The sequence below is a fragment of the Orbicella franksi genome, chromosome 12, assembly GCF_964199315.1.
Source record: "Orbicella franksi chromosome 12, jaOrbFran1.1, whole genome shotgun sequence".
NCBI classification, from domain to species: Eukaryota; Metazoa; Cnidaria; class Anthozoa; order Scleractinia; family Merulinidae; genus Orbicella; species Orbicella franksi.
The window spans coordinates 18,778,129-18,800,239 of record NC_138156.1 but is presented as its reverse complement, the minus strand read 5'-3'; the positions used below and the strand labels follow the sequence as shown (position 1 = coordinate 18,800,239).

The window sequence follows — 22,111 nt, the reverse complement described above, 5'->3', positions numbered from 1 at the left end:
CTTGTATTTTGGGGTAGGTATTGGCAACTTAGGCTAAGTAAGTTCTTATTAGGTTCTTAATCTCTATAAGTTGTCGATTACCAGAAAAATACGTTCTTAAACCAATAGGTTCTTTTAGCGGGTTTTTACCGCAGCTGATTATAAAACAGAGATTCGTCATGCAGGTAACTTAGAGAGAAAAAGGGAACAAAGGATCATTTTCATTTCTAAGCATTAGGTCGAGTAAATATTTCAAAATTTTAACTTTCCCTGACTCAAAATAAAATTCCATGACTTTTCCCTGACCTGGAAGAAATTTTTTTCCCTTGCCATTTCCTGACCTGTGGCAACCCTGAACAAAGAACTGTTTAGAGCTACATGTAAGTTATCCCTGTGGAATTATCTTCCTGTCAAGTCACAGAAATCTTCGGCTGGTCATTCCGTAGTTCAGTTGCAGAATTCAAACATCTGCACTAACCTTATCAAGTTTCCAGAGCAGTCGGTACCTTCTCCAGCGAGTCAAGTATTTGTTCAGCATTCCTAGAGTGTTCTGCACACTCTTAGACAAAGTTGTCACCATGTCAATGATGGCAGGATTAGATGATATGTCCGTGAAGAAACTGAACACCACAGGCTCGTCTTCACCTTCAGCGTGTTGGGGCGGAGTCTCAATACAGGTGCCGTGCATCCAGCGGACAAACATCCTTGTTCTATAGCAAAAAAAAAATAAAAATAAAACAGTGCCAGTTGAAAACGAATGTGTAAATGCAGAAACTTTCTCAATCTATCCATGAAAAGTTTAAGCAAATGGAACATAGTTAATAGAGGGGAATGGTTATGAAGCTAGCAAACTACAAAGGAACAAACAAATTTCCGAGATTTATGTTGGAATTCCACTATCGCATACAATCTTTTGTTTCCCGTCATACACTATGCATAAAGGTGAAGTGTGCATACGAGCCAAGTGGCATATCAGGCCAGAGCTTATCCTGGTTTCTGTAGTATGAAGCAACTAAGAGTATTTCTACCCCACCACCCCCCCCCCCCCACCCCCCACCCCTGAATGGGATGCTAGTCCATCCGGCAGGGTTACCTCCCAGCATTAAATTCGCTGGTACCCATTTATACACCTGGGTGGAGGAGAGAGGCACTGTGAGAGTGAAGTGTCTTGCCCAAGAACACAACATGATGTCCCCAGCCAGGGCTCTAACCTGGACCTCTCGATCCAGAGATGAGCGCATTAACACATCTTGTGCTTTGCGCCTGGTCTAGGACAAAAAAAGGAAACAAAAGCTTACGACAAAGAACTTTGTCAAGCTTTCTAACAATTCCCCTCTAATAGTATTGTGTGGAAATCATAAATTAATAGTGAAATCGGGCTTCAGAATTGGCAATGAGGGAAACACAGGATTAACAGAAAGAACAATAGGCCTAATTACAGTTTTCGATGCCATCTTGACGGGTAGGCAAAATAGTCAGAAATTACAGTGTTTGTATGGGAATCTGATGGCAAATAACTTTTTTAAATATTGAATTTTGCACAACTTATGAATCGCAACTTTACCATACTAGGTAGCAGATTGAATTCACCAAATTTTAAGGATGTAACTGGGCTAGAAGAAGCTCAGTTAACTTTGCCATACATTTGTCTATAATTTTTTTCCCACAAACCGTGTCTACCCAGCTAGATTTACAGACAAATGTATTGAAAATTAGAAAAATTAACTGAGCGTCTTGGTGAATACAATCTTCTACCATATTTTAACATTGCGATTCACCTATGTGTAAAATTCAATGTTTGAATATTTTAAAAAAGGTTTTTGCCATCAGATTCCCATACAAACACTTTTCTGACTACTTTGCATACCTGTCAAGATGGCGTTGAAAACCAAGATTACGCCTATTGTACATGTTACTGTGCAGCTCACCCTTCCACCATGTCTCGGACACACTGCATGATTAACTTGTAAATCTCATTGGCAGGAGGTGACAAGACAATCTCTGGTGCAGACAGAACAGTCTCTATCTGGAAAAATGGTTGGCGGGCATGAAGTTGCTGGTTAAACTGTTGCAAATTCTTTGTCACCATCTGAAATGAGGAAATGTCATCCAGTAATTAAAAAAAACTCTTCAGTTACATGTCCTTTAACACTCTCACTTCCCAAGTCAAACCGTAAAGGAGCTACGTCACGGGTTGTGTATCTTGAAAAGTGAAGACTAATTTTTTTCAAGTTTGTCATTTGCAATCTGTGTTAATCTTGTCTATCATTGACCATCCTTGTTCATTCATGGTCTGTTATTATCTCTTCGGTGTTTTTCTATCATACATGTAGTAAACTATTATTTCCAGGTTTCCTTCAATTTAAAGGTAATTTTACATGACCAAGTATGTGGCCAAACTAACTCAAAATGCCTTGACTGAGCTCCATTAAATGAATTAACTACATTAAACTTTGAAATCTGTGGATGAGACCCTAATGTGAGACGTAATTCAAATGAAAGTCTTTAATGTGGTACTGTCTAATGTGCAGTGCAAGGTGGTCCCAACCTAGAAGCTAGTGTGTGAATCAAACCTTTGAGTGTAATCCTAATGAAATGAAATAGCTTTTCAACAGACTAGTCATCTGGTGCTGTTTCATATTTATTCATTGTTCAAAACGTTTTAACTTTGAGCTAAAGCACATTTGGGAGCTAAACAGCATGCGCCAAAAATGGCACTTGTTCACCCAACTACATGCAATAGAGTCTAAATAATGCATGTACATGGATCAAAATTTATTGTACAGCTGTAAATAAAGTAATTAAAGGAAGGGAAAATAACCTTGGTAAGAGCTTCATAAACAGAGTTCTCCCAGTAAGCATAGTAAGGCTGTAGTTTGGTGGATCTGCCTGTGTTGGTGTGCACTACAAGTCCTTCCATCTTTGTCAATAGTGGTCCAATGGCTCGGTATTTCCTGGACAAGTTGTCAAGCTCCAAACCTCTTGCTTTCTCAAGATATTCAAAGAATTCCTAGAAAATAAAATATGAGAGACATTAAAAAATCGTACTTATTAAATGATTATTATAATTTGCAATAAGGTCATGGTTGAACTCGAATTCCAATCTCAAGCTGTAAGACAATGGACATCATTCTACATGTATAAAAAAATATGTACAGTATTCTGGCTGATGCAAACACATATTTTTGGGATCTTTGTGTTATGTTCTTCAGCAAGAAAAATTACACTCACAGTGTCGCTCTCTCTCCACCTTAGGATAGTTCAATGGGTACCAGCGAACCCGTGGGACAACCAGACAAAAATAATGACATTTTGCAAAAGACTACATTTACCATTCTATCTGGCTTGGATGGCAATAATCCTAAAGTACTTGAACATGCAGCAAATGCTACCTGTTTTGCACCCTATTACGTTCACACCCACCGAGTTGACACCCTTGAACTCATTATAAACTTTCTATTTCGAGTTCATCTTCACCTTCAATGGATTAAAGAACGAGAAATAAACATGTTTTGCGTGATTTTGTTGTATTATGCCCACAATGTTGTCTCTTACTCGGTAAGAGAAAGATACAGTAGATTTTAAGCACTTGATCACTAGTTGAGTCGATGTGGGTGCAAACTTGGTGGGTGCAAAATTGCTTGGGTGCAAAACCTCCAGCTACCCATGTTCTGTACCTCTGTAGCTAAATTCAGAAACTCTGTAGCTAAATTCAGAAACCAGAGTTGAATGTTGGCTAGGTAAGCTAAGGCATCTTCACATAGGCTAAAATATAGTCGTTACAGATGTACTTTAATATACAGTAATCTGTTTGTGTTTCCACAATAGTTAGAAATTAAAATAATTGTAGATCTTGTCACCTTAGCATCAGGTAGCATCCCTCCTATCTTGGGTGGTGGATGTTTGAACAACACTGTGTTCTCGATCATCTCCAGACGGCTGTTTATGTCTTTGGCATTCTTTTGGATTTGGTTCACAAGTGATTCGAACTTGCTGATTGCCTGTTGACATTTTACAAACAAATTAGTCTGGTCATGCCTCTAAATCAAAAAAAGAAATTATGACTCCTCTGATGTGTGGGCTTAAAAGCCTAAATACAACCTAGCCCTAGCAAAGGTACAAAATATGTACAATGTACATGTAACATACAGTTTACAGGTTATTCAGCTCTAAACAATTGAATTCTGGTCTTAGACATAGACATAGCAATTTTCTTGGACAGGAAAGATGCAATGGGGTTAACTCTATGTGAAGCACCAACCCGTAAGACAAGGCCAGACCACAAATCCTACATGCCCTACTCTTTGTGATAAGTGTGTGGGTTATTTAACATCCCCTGCTAACCATGTAACACTGAAGATGCAGGAGACCAGACCTACAGTTTATAGTCCTTATCTGAGAAGACTTGAACGTCTAACCGTTTTTATTTTGCAGATGTAATTTCAAAGGCAGCACATTCTCCTCAGATATTTTGAGACCCTGAGTGTTGGTCCAGTCTAAGGCTTGAACCCTCAACCTCCCACACAGCAGTCTGGTGCTCTACCAACTGAGCTAACCAGGGGGTGGTATGTTGACTACATATAGTACATGCAGTGCAGCAATGCAAGACATAATTTTACAACTGTACCTGTCCACATCTTGTGATGTAGTCACTAATTCCAAGTGAATTCCAGTTTAATCTCTTTGCTCCTGGTTTCAGAACACGTTTAAGTTCCTTGATGTGATCTTCCAGAAGTTGTGTCTGTGGGACAAATTTGGCATAGAAATGAAACAAAGTAACAATGCAATCTCTTTATCATTAATTATTTGTTCTACAGTATATAACCCAAATAATAGCTGGCACACCAAGCAGGGACTTCACATCACTCCAAGACTAGTGCAAGTTTTTTAATTACAATTCATCTACCTCTGCGACATTGAGACTTCCAAGAACAGTGTGGTATCTATCCAACATCAGTTTCAAGCCATCCACATATTTAATGTACTTTTCCTCCTAGTAAAATACGGAACCAATCAGTTAATAATGATACACCAAAAAATTAAGCTACAATGTATAACGTTCGAGTTAAGTTTGACAATTATATGCCAAGAAAAATGTGCACCAAACAACAAGAATAATATGTTAACCGGTAGCCAATTGCAGGCAGTAGAGCCATATGCAGTTAGCACACAGAAGAGGTAGCTTTACACTCCTTTGAGACTTTTGTATATGTGCATGTTTTCAACCATCACATTTACTTTTTGTAATTACTCTTTTGTTGAAATGTGTTTCTTAACAACACTGAAAACTAAAACAAGTTCTCTTTATGTCTTGTACATGTTCAATGTATATCTACAGTGTTTCCAAACTGATGTGTAAATATTTGAAATGACTCATAATAAACCTCAAACAAACCTCCAGTATCAGGGTGTTGAAAAGTCCTGGATTAGCTTAAAATATGATATAATTAAATGAACAACTGAGCAACAGTGGTACATAAGAGGTGTTTGCTTATGCATGCACTGTATATGTACCTGTACAGTGTACATGCAGTTGTTGTAGGGTGGCTGGGACCATGGCTTCGTGCCTTGATAGAGGGTTGTGCATGTACAGATGTATTTTTGTGATACATGATTAGCTGATTTTAGATGTATTTTCTGTGAAACATGAATTTCAGGAATTATTCTACCTGTTCCATGACCTGAAGATTCTGTGTGACCCATGAAGAACTTGTAATTATTAATTGACATTCGTGATTTCACTACTCTGTTCTAAGTGATTTTGAGACGCAAGTCCTCCGGAAGATTCATTTTTCCACTGAGAGGGATTTACGTATGCGATTTGCAATATGGAGCTTTTACTTACAGCCTTTCTCGATTTTTCCTTTCTTCAAGCACTTTTTCTAGATTAAGGGCAGGTTATTAAAAAGAGTACATTACTTGCTTATTTTCGTGCTTTGGGAAAAAGAAATGTTGATATCCGTGATCCGTGATTCGCCATTTTTTTGGTTCATGAACCGTACCAGAGACCCCCCTGTACAATCCTCTTGTTAGAAGCGTTGGCTGGCTTAAGAAGGGAGTTTCCTTTAGAGGAAGTGTAACTAGATCTACACTGGACAGAATTTGTTGTATAATGACATACCTGTAAAGCAACATTTCTGGCTAGTTCAGGAACCTGGAAACCAAGTTGTTCAAGGTACTTTGTCTCCATAATGATCAATCCTAACTCTGGTGAAAAATCTGCTATGTACTGTAAGTTGGGATGTGAGGCTGAAATAAAAAGCATAAGAGTCTTGGGTTGATTATTGTTCACAGAAAATGATGCATCTTTAACGACACATTTTAACCTACTGACAGTAATCTCAAAATCTCTACATTTTAAAAACAGAATCTTATAACCTTAGGCTTTTTAAAACTACAGTGTATGTGTCAATGAATCTAAAAAAACTCAAGACAGAGTTAAAACTTGGAAACAGAATACAATAAAATAAAATACAATACTTTATTCACAAGATACAAATATGTTTAAAAATTGAAGAAAAATACCTCTTGAAATGAAAAATTGTGAGGTTAGTCCTATATGTGACAATTCCCATAAATAAAAAACGTAAATGATGTGTACAATCTAACAACTATTTACAAGCCATAATACAATCTAATTTACAAGCCAGTTTACAATCTAATTTACAATACAATTTACAAGCCATAATACAATCTAAGAACTATTTACAAGCCAGAATGGCCGCATGCTTCACCTTGAGACTGTAGAGCCGCAGCAAGGCTACCAGAAGCATCCTCAGAGCTGGCACCTTCATCTGCGACACTCCTGTGTGTAGTGGCAGAGCTGGTTGAGGGTTTGGTCAACAGGTTTTTCTTGAGGTAGATCAGGAGATTGGCTTCAACCTGTTCCTTCCATGCTTCATATTTTCTGTCTTCATACTCCTTCATTTGTCGAGCCACACTGAGATACTTTTTGCTCGCCTAACAAAAAGGAAACAAAGTAATGGAGAAATGAAATAAATAAATTTAGGCAACATCTCTTTTTTGGGAAACAATAGAGATAAATGTGAACTAGCCCACAACATCGGAGCTTATCCCTGCTACTCCCCCCTGGATAAGATACTTGTCCAATGGCATGAGAGAGAGAGAGAGAGAGAGAGAGAGAGAGAGAGAGAGAGAGAGAGAGAGAGAGAGAGAGAGAGAGAGAGAGAGAGAGAGAGAGAGAGAGAGAGAGAGAGAGAGAGAGAGAGAGAGAGAGAGAGAGAGAGAGAGAGAGAGAGAGAGAGAGAGAGAGAGACACTGTGAGAGCTAAGCGTATTGCTGAAGAACACAGTGCACTGACGAATGACATGCATATAAATGGACTCGTGTCCAATAGTCCAAGGTCAGTGGATTTTGCAGTCAGGTTATTGTATTCAGTTCTTTATTAGCCCAATGGGCAAGTGGTTTTGGGGCAGAAATTATTAAAGAAATTCTAATAACAGAAGTACAGTAATTTCATATCTTACAGTAAGTACTGTAAGATATGAAATTAGTACAATGTAATAATAGTTTTAACTAGTATTTACTAATAATTATAAGTCAATCAGTCATACTAATAAGAAGTTATTGGGAGCTATGAGAGTCCATTTTGAGTTAGTACAACATAACTTCCACTTGCTGACAGCAAGCTTGAAAATTGGTCTACTTTACACCCTGTTGACCCCAGCCAGTGCTCAGACCTGGACTGTTCAATTAGGAGTCCAAGATACCACCTCCTCAGTATATCTTAAAGATCATACATGTATGTAGCAGACTACTGCATGTCTCACCAGTTTTCCTTGCTCTGAGTTTAGCATGTCCTCCATCTCTTGAAATCTCAGTATGGTGTGCTTTATGCGAAGGAAAAGAGAACGTTCCCAGCTGATGGCTCCAGCTACAGGGGGCTGATTCTTGAAGATTGGAGGCTTGTCGGCATTGGCTTTGAACAGTGTATACATTGCATCCACCTGATAGCGAAACATACAAACCTCAGCAAACACAGATAGCAAAATTTGTCCTGGGTTCCAGATACGTTTTCAAGATAGGGTGTCAAAAAGGGATTCCAAGGGGTCAATTCCCACTGCTCCCACTAAATCACTGTAAATTTCTTATTGATTGGGCAGTTCATGTCTGATCTTGTCGGGTTTTTGACCTGAGAACACTGTTATTCCCAGCTGGTGAAATTACATGTCTCTGCACATCCTACTCCCCTCCCAAGAATGGCAAGATTTTTCCAAACTCCCAACCAGATTTCCAGAGTCTTCTTTATTTAAAAAAGTCAGACTCCGCAAACATGATCAAGTTTTTTACCATCAAAATCATGAATAAAAGTAAGATGAACACAATTTAAATTCTACGCAAGTTTAAAAAGACATACCTCTTTTCCAAACTGTAATAAGATGTCATTAAACTTCTTCATCATTTGTGAGTTAATGGCTTCACGAGATCTTATGTGTCTGAAGTTCAAGAGCATGTCAAAGGCTCCCTCTGCAGATCTCAGAGTCTTGAACGAGTCATCAATGAAATGTCTAGCTTCATTTTCAATGGCTGTCACTTCCCTGTGGAACCAATCCATGACATTGCGCCAACTTGCAGCATGCCTCAGACTGAAGGCGTCAAATCCAACCTAACAAATGGAAACATTTCAGAGATCACAAAGCCACACCTTGAATGTTTTTGCATAGAGGTGAGGGGAAATACTTGAAAAGGCCAGAAATTTACTGCTCTGCAGACTGAATTTTTGTCTCAAATACTGTATAAAATTAATGTACCAACATGTACATTTGGAACTTACATTTTCAATGGGTTTTACAAGTCCATCAACTCTCTTTAACACATCCTCAATACGCTTGGGATCCCCAGTCACTGCCTTTAGTTCAGGTCCAAAGATGTTGTAAAACTCCTCCATCACTGTCGCCACCTCCTTCAAATCTTCGCAGATGGAAGCCATGTGATCTGTCCTCTCAAACAAGCGCTTTCTATCAAACTCCCACCTAGCATCTCTGCCTGAAGCCTCTATCTTGGCTCTCACATCAAAGTAGGATTCCTTCCAAGTTTCCAAGGTCTTCTTGGCTTCAGATGTTTTTTGTTTCATGAGGTAAGGTGGTTCCCTAGAAAAACATTACTAATTTATTATAATTTAAGATAAACTGGAGGTATTATTATGAAATAATTATTATTATGTGGAAGCACAAAGAACAGGAAACATGGAAACTTGCGTATTTCCCATAATCCAATGACCAAATGTAAGGTGATAGTCACTGGTGCTGCTCTCCAATACTGGGAATGTCTGAACCCATCATGGAACAATAAAGTCTAAGTTTACAACTAGTTTTACAAGGCTAAAAACATATGTTTCAAAGAGTAAAAGAAGTAAACCGCCAATCATTTTGGACGTTGCAATGTCATCAATGTTTTTGACATTACATCATCTTCAGGGCAAGAAGATGAGTAAGAGATGATGAATAACGTTGAAAACGTTTGGTTTTACTTTAACCCTGCGATGGACTAGCATCCCATCAGGCAGAAAATAAATATTCTCCTAGTCCCTTCATGTTGCATAGAAACTGGATATAAGCCCCAACCTAATGGGCCACTTGGCTGGTATGCAAATTACATCCAAATTATACACATGCACTAAGAATGAAAACACTCACTTGAAAATAGTGCGAACATTAACAATCTTGGAAACTCTTTCACTGAGTTCCCAAGCGATCCTTTCCATCAAGGGCACCATCCTTTCGTCTCTGTTGTAATGGCGCGATATAATCCACACCATTCTCAACGCATTCATCATTGAAGGTATTGTCTCTAGGACAATGTTGAAGCTTGCACCATGAGCCAAGTTTTTAAAATGTCTCTCAAGAGTTGAGAGAAATCGCACATTGTCTTTAGCCTCAGTGTAGTATTTTGTGAGCTCTGCTCTGTGATACTCGAAGCTTGCTAGACTGTCAGAATGAACATTAGTCAAGATGGCCACAACTTTATTAACTGTCGGCAGTTTCAACTGCTCTGTGATAGCACTCAGTGTTGCATTCCTTTCCCTCCAGAAATCAATCTCAGCCAAAGGTCCATTTCCTTGAGGTGTTTTCTTTAACTGGACTTCCAAGGCAGAAGAGATAGTCACTTCCCAGTTGTGCAGCGTTTCCTCCAACATTGCCACCAGTTCTGTGTCCTTGGCCATCTCCGCAATGTCATCACCTAGCATAACGTCAGGCATTTCAAGACGAATATCGCCCTCCAACTGGTGAATTGTCCGGCTGATGTGTGATGCGAATTTTTGCATGTTCATCAAAAACTCATCTCGTAAGATAACCCTTGTTCGACTTTCTTCTGAGCCCTGATCATGGCCTGTATCACCAGTGTGAACACTGCTTCTTCTGTGACTACCACTATCAGAACTCTCATTTCGCTGACCATTGTGTGACAAAAGAGGCATATACACCAGTGTTAGAAGATGTTCCAGCATTTGTAATGAGGGCCCATTTTGTGAACCAAACTCAAACAGAGGAGAGAGTATTTCTTCTGCTTCTTCAAGTGTCGATGGCAGAGGAACAGGACCAGTATTATTCCGTACAAAGTAAAAAGCATTCTCATCTGCAAAGTCTTCAGGAAGGTGCTCATAACAAACATACATTACTGTCCTTAAAACTTTCTGTATGATGATTTTCTGTAAATTGAAAGACATGAAACAAAATGTGGTTACTCTGACAGGGTTGTCATTTTACATTCTGATAATTAACCTTTTGGGCAAATATATTTCAGAGGCAAACATTCAAGTTCAAGAGAAGAAGAATGTACATGTGGTTATTTGGGATGTGATGACCTTTCAATAACTGATGGTTGCTTGTCTTAGTCAGAAGATTAAGCTAATATCACCATAAAATTACATGTACATGCACGTGTACCCCTTGGCCGTATGTGTCTTGATGCAGAGGGAAAGGAGGGGCACCCAAAGATTGCATGGGAGCGGAGGGTGAAAAGGAAGATGAGACAGATGGGAAAGGCCTGGGGCGGCATACAAGTCATGGCAAAGGACACACAGATGTTAAATGATTATGTTACTGCCCTACACGCTGCCCAGCGTAATGGGGCAAGAGTGAGTGAGTGAGTGAGTGAGTGAGTGAGTGAGTGAGTGAGTGAGTGAGTGAGTGAGTGAGTGAGTGAGTGAGTGAGTGAGTGAGTGAGTGAGTGAGTGAGTGAGTGAGTGAGTGAGTGAGTGAGTGAGTGAGTGAGTGAGTGAGTGAGTGAGTGAGTGAGTGAGTGAGTGAGTGAGTGAGTGAGTGAGTGAGTGAGTGAGTGAGTGAGTGAGTGAGTGAGTGAGTGAGTGAGTGAGTGAGTGAGTGAGTGAGTGATGTGTCTTCAGGCCCATACATTAAACCTTATAGTGTAACTGCCCATTTGTCAATTTACAATATCATTTGGGACTGCAGTATAACATACACAAAGGTGACTTACAGTCCTAGGGAGTGGAGGGGTCAATTGATGCTCTTCTCCTTCCTCTGCAGCACCACCTTCTGCTCCTTCAGCTGCAGATGGAGCAGTCTCCTCTCCAGTCTCGGGATTAGTCCGTGGAGGTTCCGCAGGTTGAGAACCCTCTTTGACAGATGATGTTTCCTCAGCAGCTTTGGATTTTGCAGAGGGAACCCTCTCCATGACCAGATCGTCACCTTCTGCAGCCAATTCAGCACCACTTGTTGATGTCTTGTCACCTTCTTCATCACCACTGGCCGTCAGCTCTGGAAATTCTGGTTCTTGGGACAAAATAAAACAAATGCATCAGTTCAATACTAATCCACATTTGCTGCACATCTGCATGCAACCATATATTTCAATATGCACTGCTTAAAAAATAAACGACATTAACACATTGTACATTGAGCGCATGTAGCTGAAAAAAGTTTATATGGACATCAAAACGATACAACCAGGGTGTCGGCATACATTTTGGTGTCTGTACATAGTCACATACACACACATTATACATATACAATTTAAATGAGTTTTTGACTCGCTGAAAGTAAGTGAACTGACATAATTTTTATAATACCAAGGAGTCTGCAGATGAGCTCTACATACAGGTAGCTAGTTACTACCACGAATTCATCAGTTTGCAATTTATAAAATGAGTATCCTGCAGTGGGGGTATTTTGCAGAATGCTGAATGCTGAATGCTGAACACACAGTTTGCTTGCGGTTAGTTTCACTCATGCTTGCTTGCGGTTAGCTTTGATTTGTTGGAAAGGGCCAAATACAACATAATTTTCCTGTCCTTTCCAACAAATAAAAGCTAACCGCAAGCAAACAGAAGTGAAATTACCAGATCAAACACTGTGCTAATTTGGCATTTTGCATTCCGCATTCCGCATTCTGCAAATTACCCCTGCCCTGTCTCCGGCATCTAATGATTAAAAATAATTAATTGCTCAGTGATTCTAAGCAGTTATTCTTTGATCACTTATCAGTTATACCTAGCATATGACAAAATCTTAGATCTGCAATTATATTACGTGTTAATATTACATTGTGATAAGATAAACTTGGTTTTCAGTAGCAACGCAAGTACAGTCCAAGGACAAGGATAACACAATAACAAGCACATTATCACTTGCATAACAGTTGAAGGTGTAAATCAAAGGAACTAAATTAAGGTACTGTAAACGCTCGCCAAAACTTCGCTAAACAACGTTAACTGTACACAAATAAGCTTAATTACATTATTGAATAGACAATCAGCTGTTTCTTTATTCGAATACGTCAAGTAAATTTCTATTTCATAGCATCGAACTTGCATCAGACTTGACCTCTCAAAATTGGCCAGCAGCTTGCACATTTCTTGTCAATTACGTTACAAATAGCGGGAACTGCACTACATGTAGCGGTAAAACTACACAGCTACAGGAACAAATCACGATAACTATTCGTTTCATTTAATTTGAGAAGCAAAAATTTAACCTTCTGTTCAATAACCTGGATTAAAAGCAACTGCACAAACGCTTTTATCAAAATGTTAATCCCTCATAAAACAGAGCCCCTTTATTGTTTTCTTGTAACAGAAAATGGCGCCCAAAAGAGAACCTAGTCTGTAGCTCATAAACTTACCTGCTTCAACTTCAATTTCCTCTTCTTCTTCCTTCAACTTGGAGTAGAATATCATCGTACATCCTTCCTTTGGAGTTTCGTTCAGAAATTTCAGTATTTCGTTCTCGTATCGTCCGTCTTCTCGAGATAACAAATCGTCAAACACCTCAGGGTCCGTAATACCCAGTCCAAGATACATCTTGTTTCTCATCCATTCAATGCGTGTATCATCCATGCTGACAAGATTTAGTCAAGCTCTGATAGATATCCGTATATTTATGATTCCAACAGAATCGGCTTTTAACAAGTTTCACCAAAATATCGTTTGCAGGCGGTAGGTTTCTCCCATCGTTTCACTTCGTGACCGTTGCCATCTTTGTCTCTGAGTTGTTGCTATGACAACGAAGTGTACGGTGTTTTTCGCTCAAAATATTCCCAGAAAAAGTCCACTCATTCATTTGCATTTGAAGATTTTCGAGGAAGAAAGTTCATTTTGAGTTTATACAAATAATTAAGAAAATCAATTTTTTTTTCTATTATCATTATTTGAGTAATATCAGGCTCAGAAGCGTTACCTACAAACCCTACGGCTAAGCGTGGGGTCGTATAGCATGGCACTCACTTCCCCAAAGAAATTAATACGTGGAAAAACATGAAAAAAAGGAAATTTGCCAGCCATTTCGGCCGAACTTAATGGGCTCTCTGTGCCTTGAAATATGCCTCAAATGGACAATCAATCTTCGTCGAGGAAGTTCTGACGTGGACAATTTGAAAACATTATCTTACATTCGCCTGGTGAGACATGGATGATGGTAAACAAAGGCAGATTTTAAAGCACCAAGGGCCCCATAAGGGACCATAAGGTGTCGAGAAAATGTCCGTCTGGGGCCGAACTTAGGTAGATCGGGGGATCGTAGGAGTTCATGTGAGTGTTGCTTACGTTGTTTTATAATGATTTAGACGTGGATATTTTGACTATCCACCTTATCTACAAAGATACGGTCTCATTTTATTAATACGTCACATAAAGCTTCGTAACGCAGATCTTTCACACTGCGCTTATTCCGACACCATTTTCTATTCGATTTCTCGGCACAGCGAACCTTAAAACAGCGACTGTACGGCCCTGTACAAATCGTTCAGATTTCCCGTTTGGAGGCAATGCCCACAGAAAATATAATGTGTCCAAGAACGTTTGTTGTGCATCTTCGACACTACAACCTTTCAGCAGCCTTAAGCCCGAGCCTTGTTTGACCCCAATGCCTGTAGGCGCAGCCCCAACGGTAAGGAAGGGCTGTGGGACACTTAGAGAAGGGAAGCGAGTGTGATCATAGAACCGGGCGGTTGGGCCTTCGCTGAAAAAGTTGACTGCATACTTGACTACAAGGAATGGCCAAATAGCAACTGGTCCGCCATCTTGGAATGAAGGCCCACAGAAATTCCAGACCACAAGTACAGCCAAAATATATTCTGAGTTCAATTTTTTATTAACATTAAAAAATTTTAAAAATATTGGATACATATTTTTTGTGGTTCAAGAGCCTGCTCCTGAAAAATCGATATTTTTCGTAAACTTTCTAAGGCGACGCCGTCGAATTTTAATTTTTCTGGACACCCAAAACTTCGTTATAGAAGTTTGTTGCCGATAACAAATTCAAACGCTGGTTTCCCCTGTAAAAATAGAGTTTGAAGCTAGGTCCTATCTATAACTAGGACAACAGTTTGTCTCACAATGCTTCAAACAAAGCAACGGTGGCTGAGAAACAAATATAGGGAATATTACATCAATATGCCTTTACAAAGACGTAAGATGCAACTGACTTGTAGTTAACGAGTTCGTGACTCGATTAAGTTTTGAAGTGGTCAGATTCTATTATTTTACCTTCTGTCTTGATGGATTTAATAGATGCCCCTGTGACGATAGGCTTAGTTCAGATTCAGTCTCTGAGTTATGTGGTATAATTAATACTTGTTTCTATAATCTCTATAAAAAATTGTAGTTCCAACACTTTCTGCTAACAGGGCGATGATTTACAAAACAACTAACTACGCTACCTTATGCTTTTCACGCCTAAAGAGTCCTGATCTTTTTTTGTTTTCTGTGTCTTATACTATGTTTGGTCATAAAGAATCGGCTTTAAGCTTCCAGCTCCTAATGAGCCATAAATATTTTCGCATTGTATTCAGTTCAAATAACAGTGGCATTGCATGAACTGTCATTCTTCTGGAGATTACAAATTATAGTTTTGAATAATAAATCTGTGGCCTTTTAAGAACACGATCCACCATGGCGCTAGCTTCTATAGCACATCCCCACGAGAAAGTCACACCCGAGCCTCCATGTCCATAGTTGTGCAGAACAGAAGGACACACTGGATCCCACTCCAGCCGAACGTTGCCTTTACGAGCGGGCCGCAGTCCCACCAACACTTCCTCTACGTCCTTATCTCCATAGTTACGGAGGGGAAGATAGAACTCCTTGACTTTCTCGAACATTCTTCTGATTGGTGGATAATCGAGCGTGAGATTTCTGTCCCATTGGTTGGGTTGTACCATGCCACCCAGCCACAGTTTGTCGTCACCTCTTGGTAAGATAAACACAAAGCTTTGTCCATCTGATTTGGACTCGTCAATGTCTTCTATCAGAGAGATGCACATGGAGTGGTTGAGCTTAGGCATCAAACTTCCATCGTTTTTGGCTTTCACAATTACACCTGTATACAAAAAAATCACATATAACAGTTAACTCATTACGCTTGGGCCAAAGAATTAGACCGAACAATGAAATCATGACCAAGCATGGATTCTGCAGAACGCACTAAACCATAAATTGAAATACAGTTGAACCTCCCTACTAACGGCCATCTCTCTATAACGGCCACTTCTTTATGTCCCGCGGACGGTCCGTACATTCACTCTTAGTTTTAACCTCTCTACAACGGCCACCTCTCCACAACAGCAACGGCCACTAGGGCGCGTCGCAACTGAATGAATTAGGCTGATTTAGCAAGAGAATGGGAACGTCACTTGACGACGGCGCGCGCAGTACAAATACCCAAATATGGTCAAATTAGAACAGAATCCAGGTTATTTCGCGCGCCCTGCAGTCGTCATCTGACGTTCCCGTCCTGTTGCTAAATCAGCCTAATAGGGAGCTTAGGCAAACCGCGACGGCAACAGCAAAGACAATGTGACCAAACAAAAGGTTTAATGAGCAAAACAATGGCTATGTATGTGCGTTACAAATCTTTATACATCTCGTAACCTTCCTCTGTAAAACAATAACAAGAAATGTGTATTTCTGTGTATTTTGAAGAGCTAGTTATCCGAATTTTTTTCCGGAATTGATCATGATCGCTGACGTTACATCTTTAGTTTGAATAGGGTCTTAAACCACTCAACGTACTGAACAGATCTATATAATTGCGAAATTCAAAGGTAAAATATCAATCCATTTTTTCCAGCAAGGCGTCGTCCTTAACCCACCCTCGACAACGGCTTGTCAATCAACGACTTAAGAATGGTGTATGCAAAATTTTACGAAACGTGATCCGTTCCACGCGTCGTCGGTCTCTGTTTCTGTTTAGTTTCTGTTCTATTGATAAATTTTGATTGTGTTACGTATTTATATGCTACAATAAATATTACACCCCTAAAAAAAAGCGCGTGTCATTACACCCCTACCTCCCCATAACGGCCCCCCCACGGCCACTTTCCTTTCCCTAAGGTGGCCGATATAAGGAGGTTCGATTGTAGTTATTCACCTCTCAGAGGATAGACATCGTCATCTCCTGCCAGTTCTTTGGCGCTGAGTCCAGAGCAATTGAAGATCAGCTGTGCTTTGTATTTCCTTTTTAAGTCTTCTGCCTGATCCCTCAACAGTCCGTGAATTTCATCGTGTACAAAGCGACAGCCCTTGTCACGACACTGTTTGTAAAGCCACTGCATGTAGGTAACTGTGTCCACCATAGGAGCCATGTGTTGGTACGCGTCCACTACACCCGTGTCTGTGTTCACAGCTGAAGGAGAAACAAAATTAAATCAGGAATTTGGGAGAAAAGCATTTTAATGCAGTAGGCACAACCGGTAAATTTATAATTGATTCTTAGTTGTCGATGTAACAGCTAAAGATTTTGAGTTAACAATGATCAGACTTGCCAGTTTCTTCAATGAGTTTGGCGTCATGGCGGAATCCTGGTAAGTGACATAGTTCGTCCATCTTTTCCAACTGTGTGGGAAGATCTTTGACCTTTAGAAGAAAATCAAAATGATAGAGAAAGATCGAGATCCTTTCAGTCAAGGGGAAAATTCTTGGTAAAACCCACTGGGAAAATCGGGTGTGGTGGTGCCAATGATGTCCTCACACCCTGACTTCTGCTTCGCTCTCAGTGGGGAAAAAGACTTTTTCATGGAGATGCATTCAATTGCTACACTGATTAAGAGGACAAACATCACAACCTTTTCAAGACAAGAGAGATTTTACTTTACTTTTAACTTTGAGCAGTATGTCACTGTCAAAACGGCGAAATTATATACTATGGCGAACAACCCTGAAAACCATATTCTGTTTGGCGGCACCTGTCCATTTTGGGTCATTTGGGTAACGTGCCAAAACTTAAAGGTACAAGGTTAAATAATACAACAAATGTATAACACTTTCATATGCTTGAAATCGACGTTTACCTTTTCCTTGAAGTAAAACACAGATTGTCTCAGGTAGGCTCCAGTTTCCTTTGGATTCATGGCCAACTCCATGAACTTGCCATAGCTGTCCATGCACCAAACCTTGGACCTCTCCAGTGACTTCTCGTCTGTGTGTCGTCCACACACTGCCGGAGGCCATTCCCACAGAGCGCCGGCGATCTCGGAGGTGATGTATTTACCAGAGGCGACTGGTGAAGCGTACTCTTTTGCTACAACAGTGACTTTGTATCCTTTCTGCAGAAGCTGTAATGCTGACGTCATACCTACAACTCCGCCACCGATCACTAAAACTCGAGGACGGCGAGGCGATTTCTAACAAACACAAATATACTAAATTTTAGTTTTACCTTGTGGTGCTAATAATGACACACAGAGAATAGCTGAGCAGTTTGAAAACATTTGAAAAGAGAAAATTTACAGAATTTCTTTAAACGAAACGGTGTTCCCAATCCTTCCAGGATAAAACCTATGTATTTATTACAACACCCCCGGGAGGTACTCCCAGAAAAATTGGGTGGGGGTGTGCGGCTAGCTTCCTAAAACCCTTATCCTATTTATGACCAAAATCTGCGATTTTCCCTACCCTATTTATGACCTGACCAAAAATTTGATACTCTATTTATGACCAAAACGGCTGAAAACCATGCCCTTTGGGGGACCGTACATACCTATATAGCCCATATAAGGGAGTACCCCAAGGGGTACAAACATGGTAGCTTAGTAACCAGACTGTTGACAATATATGAAACGTCACCTGAATTTTTTTTTTATTTTTTTGAAGGAGCAATATTCCAAATTGATTTTAAAATCAAAGCTGTTTTAATGATAATTTTGTGGGATAAATGGTATTACTGGTAACTTGAGTTGCATTTTTTTTGTCCAAACAGCTAAAAATAAAATACGTCATGGAGGGGGAATCATGAATCACAGGTCTAGTCAGGTCCTCTTAAGATACAAAACTGCTTTCAACTTGAAGCCTCAAAGGTAATTTGCAATTAGCTAAGCTGGAAAAATTTCAAAGAAGTGGTAAAAGACTGAAAAGAAACAAGAATGAGTTGTCTGAGAAATCTTGACGATTCATTGAAAAAGTCTGGCAAATTAAAAGAAACTCTAAAAGCGAGGAATGAAAAAGTAGTTTCACCTTCTTGGTCTGGGAATAGCTTGGCAATTTCGATTCCTGAATTTGCATCGGCATTTTGGACTCCTGCTTATCTCTCCAAACGTCTAAAGTTTTGGAATCAAGTGCCGATGTCTTGTCCACGGACTGCTGCACTTCACACTGAACTGATGTCGGATGATTTTTACAGTGTATTTATATCGCTTTTAATCAAGAAAAACGTGCGAGCTTCCACCTCTAGGATTCCTACACGCGACTAAACCATAGTTTTGTGTCTTTTTTGATACCGATGCAGTGAAGCGTTGACAAGTTCATTTGTTCCGCCAGGAAGCTTAATTACTAGGGAGGCTAATTACATCTCCCCCCCCCCCTCTCCCAAACTTGACCAACTCAAGTGGGGCACGTCCTTTAAAAAAAAATTCACCCAGCGCGTTCACAGCGCGTTCTGGTCTATACTTTCTATCGCGGTAAATTATTCGCGTTGGAAGCCTTCAAAAGTTTGCACTGAGTTTGCAATGAATCAGAAAATGATAACCCAAACGTGAACAATGCCACGTCATAACAGGATTATATAGTCGTTATTCGAATTGTTTTAAAAGTCTTCAAAGTTTCTCCCAGGCATAGCATTTCCGTTAGAAATGGAAATACAAAATGTCAAGTAAACGTGAACCGTTGGATGTATGACTTTATGCAGTATCACTGATTTCTGGTTGATGCGTGACAGCCGAAAATCAAGAGAGCTTCTAGCCATTTCTGATTTGGTTCGTCTCTCTTCGATTCACTGACCTCGATTTTGTCCTTCGAATAGAAAGTCTGACATACTTTGACATACTCCTTTACACCAAGAAACAGTCAAGAAATGAAACAGGCTCAGAATATTTTTTTTCCTCAACCGTGTATGTAAAATCACACCTAGAATACTAAGCGAGTGTTTTTAACAGGTTAGTATTCTTACAATTACAAATCATGTAAGTTTTCATTTCCCCCATGTCATGGGGCATATGCCAGGGCAACAAGTCAACGCTGTATTCATTTCAATCGAAAGCTATTATATGTAAAGTAAACATTTTCTAGCTCTATGCTATACTAGAGTTTGTTCCGATCAAATCAGTCAGTCGAGAAGCTCATCCGAGTTTCAAAATCTTTTACCTTCCTGAAGTCGTTTTATTTTTTATTTTTTGTCACTGATTGAAGGTACTTTAAACTAATTAAAAAGAACACTTGTGAAGTTTTATCAATAATACTTCAAATGCTTGTTCAGTAATTTTTGTGAATACTCCAATACGTGACTGGGTGTTATACTAAAGAAATCTTCTAAAGCACTCACTCATTCAGTCGGAACCTTACCACATAGTTTTAGATGATTTTAGACACGTTTATTTCCTTAAAACTCTTTAAACGTGATCCACACACATTACGATAACTGGATTAATTGATGTTAATATGACGTCTACGAGGTTTTGAACTTGACAAATGTTATTGTGTTAAGTAAAGTGAATTTATCTTATGTGCCAGTGTGACAATGATATAGTAATATTTTTTGTGATTTCATCTTTGAATTGTGTTTCACTTTTATACAGTACATGCGAGGCCTTTTAGAATTTCCCTCCTTCTTATCGTTAACGAATTTTCTCGAAAGCTTTCAAAGGAAAATTGCCAAATTATCCTAGCACGTGTATGCACGTGCCTTGATTACTTGGTCAGGTTCAGACAGTAGAGATTTCTTGTCGTTTCGGTGTGCGAAATCGAGCCTTTTCATAAAGCACAAACAGCGACTTATGACGATTTCGTGAAGCTAGGCCACCGCTAGTAGTAATAAAATGTAATTCTGAAATCATGAATAGATGACAGTAGGTTAGCAACTTCCTTCCACATCGCACGTAAATTTTATCGTGTTCGTAATGTGGTTTCCGTTACAAATACAATGGCGGAAAATAAGAACGAAAAAAAAAAAACTTTGTGTTCAATTCGCTCGCGTGACTTTCATATTCTCAAAAATTACTGACTAATCTTGTGACAAAAGACCCATAAAAGGAACAGGAATTCATGAACGTAGTATCGAGAATAAAACGGATAATAGAATAAAATACGTTTTACTGGAGGGATTCATACGAAACAACTGCAAAAATAACCCCCTAAACTTCAAGACCTTCTACGAGAGAGTGTTCCACGTATGGTCAGTGCGAGAGCTAAGTTGTCACTCTGGGCCCGGGGCTGGTTTGAAGTACATTCGTTTAACTATCACAAACGGAAACAGTGGACAAATCTTTTAGACCGCAAAGTCGGACATTTTATGACGGTTTCCTGACAAAAGCTTGAGATTCCATATGTAACACCGGACGTATAGTAGGGAACAGCCGGGTCAACGATCAATTCTTGTGAATCGTGCCATTTCTGAGAACGTGATGACTGAACATTCTTTCACGCGAATCACTCAGATTACAACAAATCTCGGCTTATGACGAAGACAACAGACAAACTTAACAACAGCTAAACAGCATTAACTTCACTCACGAGTATATCAAAGAGATTGCATTTAATAAGTGCCCTTAAGCTTTATCACGGCTTATGGAACAGGTAAAACTACTGTGCCGTGGCCTGGATAAAATCCGCACTTCTCATTTCCGGTCTCCGTGAACTCTCGCATGTGAAGAAAAAATGGCGGTAAAATGTAATCGCACATTATGACAACGATGGTCTTCTGATTTGTAGCGAATCAAACGACGTGTACATTCGTATTAACTCTCGAAAACGTTCCTTTTACAATTTTTTTTGCCAAACTTTATCAATTTTGTTTGTTTTTTGGCTTTTTTCTTTGCTATTTTCAATTGCCCTCCTTTCACCCATGATAAAGTACAAGACCCTAACGAATATCTGGGATTACATACATTCTTTTAAAAAGAATATATTTTATAAGAATGTCGAGACTGAAATTTACGAAATTTTATGATCAGAATATTTTAAGAATAAACCCGAACTGAGATTTTGAAAAGGATATAATTCTGTGTGTTGAAAATTTATAAACACAATACAATTTTCTGTTTTAAACTAACCATCTAAAATTCTTCCTTTCTCTAAACGGCAAAACTAGCCAAAATTGAACCGACAAAAACTGCACTAGACGTATGTTCGATGCTAATAACATTTCTTCAAGACGTTACGTGCGTCATATTAGACTTTAATGCCTCCAGGCTAGCTCCAAGAAAACTTTAACAGCATCCTGACACCAAA

The 22,111-nt window shown here is 39.4% G+C and overlaps 2 protein-coding genes across 2 annotated transcripts in view; both read right to left on the bottom strand.

Moving 5' to 3' along the window:
* Window positions 1-13,575, bottom strand: part of LOC145463938 (dynein axonemal heavy chain 10-like) — a 57,134-nt gene extending 43,559 nt beyond the window's left edge. Inside the window, exons 1-14 of the mRNA XM_081447732.1 lie at window positions 13,081-13,575; window positions 11,437-11,732; window positions 9,636-10,648; window positions 8,774-9,089; window positions 8,357-8,605; window positions 7,770-7,946; window positions 6,714-6,939; window positions 6,101-6,228; window positions 4,886-4,972; window positions 4,607-4,720; window positions 3,840-3,980; window positions 2,801-2,989; window positions 1,908-2,068; window positions 458-689 (exon numbers count right to left, since the gene is read on the bottom strand). Coding sequence (XP_081303858.1) covers window positions 458-689; window positions 1,908-2,068; window positions 2,801-2,989; window positions 3,840-3,980; window positions 4,607-4,720; window positions 4,886-4,972; window positions 6,101-6,228; window positions 6,714-6,939; window positions 7,770-7,946; window positions 8,357-8,605; window positions 8,774-9,089; window positions 9,636-10,648; window positions 11,437-11,732; window positions 13,081-13,294 — 3,543 coding nt within the window. The 5' untranslated portion in view covers window positions 13,295-13,575. The remainder of the gene's footprint in view (window positions 1-457; window positions 690-1,907; window positions 2,069-2,800; window positions 2,990-3,839; window positions 3,981-4,606; window positions 4,721-4,885; window positions 4,973-6,100; window positions 6,229-6,713; window positions 6,940-7,769; window positions 7,947-8,356; window positions 8,606-8,773; window positions 9,090-9,635; window positions 10,649-11,436; window positions 11,733-13,080) is intronic.
* Window positions 13,576-14,891: 1,316 nt separating this feature from the next.
* LOC145462276 (D-amino-acid oxidase-like) lies at window positions 14,892-18,958 on the bottom strand. Its single transcript, XM_081445779.1, has 5 exons — window positions 18,905-18,958; window positions 17,716-18,075; window positions 17,218-17,308; window positions 16,824-17,078; window positions 14,892-15,773 (listed from the first exon to the last, which is right to left on the bottom strand). The coding sequence occupies exons 1-5, from the start codon at window positions 18,956-18,958 to the stop codon at window positions 15,298-15,300; spliced, it is 1,236 nt and encodes a 411-aa protein (XP_081301905.1). The 3' UTR covers window positions 14,892-15,297.
* Between the last annotated feature and the right edge of the window lie 3,153 nt (window positions 18,959-22,111).

What these genes read in the sequence shown, in the direction of transcription:
- LOC145462276 (XM_081445779.1), bottom strand. Translation starts at nt 18,958, where the DNA reads ATGCCGATGCAAATTCAGGAATCGAAATTGCCAAGCTATTCCCAGACC. An exon ending in CAAACTCATTGAAGAAACTG is followed by an intron (nt 17,079 to 17,217) that starts GCAAGTCTGATC and finishes TTTCTCCTTCAG; the next exon opens with CTGTGAACACAGACACGGGT. An exon ending in CGATGTCTATCCTCTGAGAG is followed by an intron (nt 15,774 to 16,823) that starts GTGAATAACTAC and finishes TTTTGTATACAG; the next exon opens with GTGTAATTGTGAAAGCCAAA.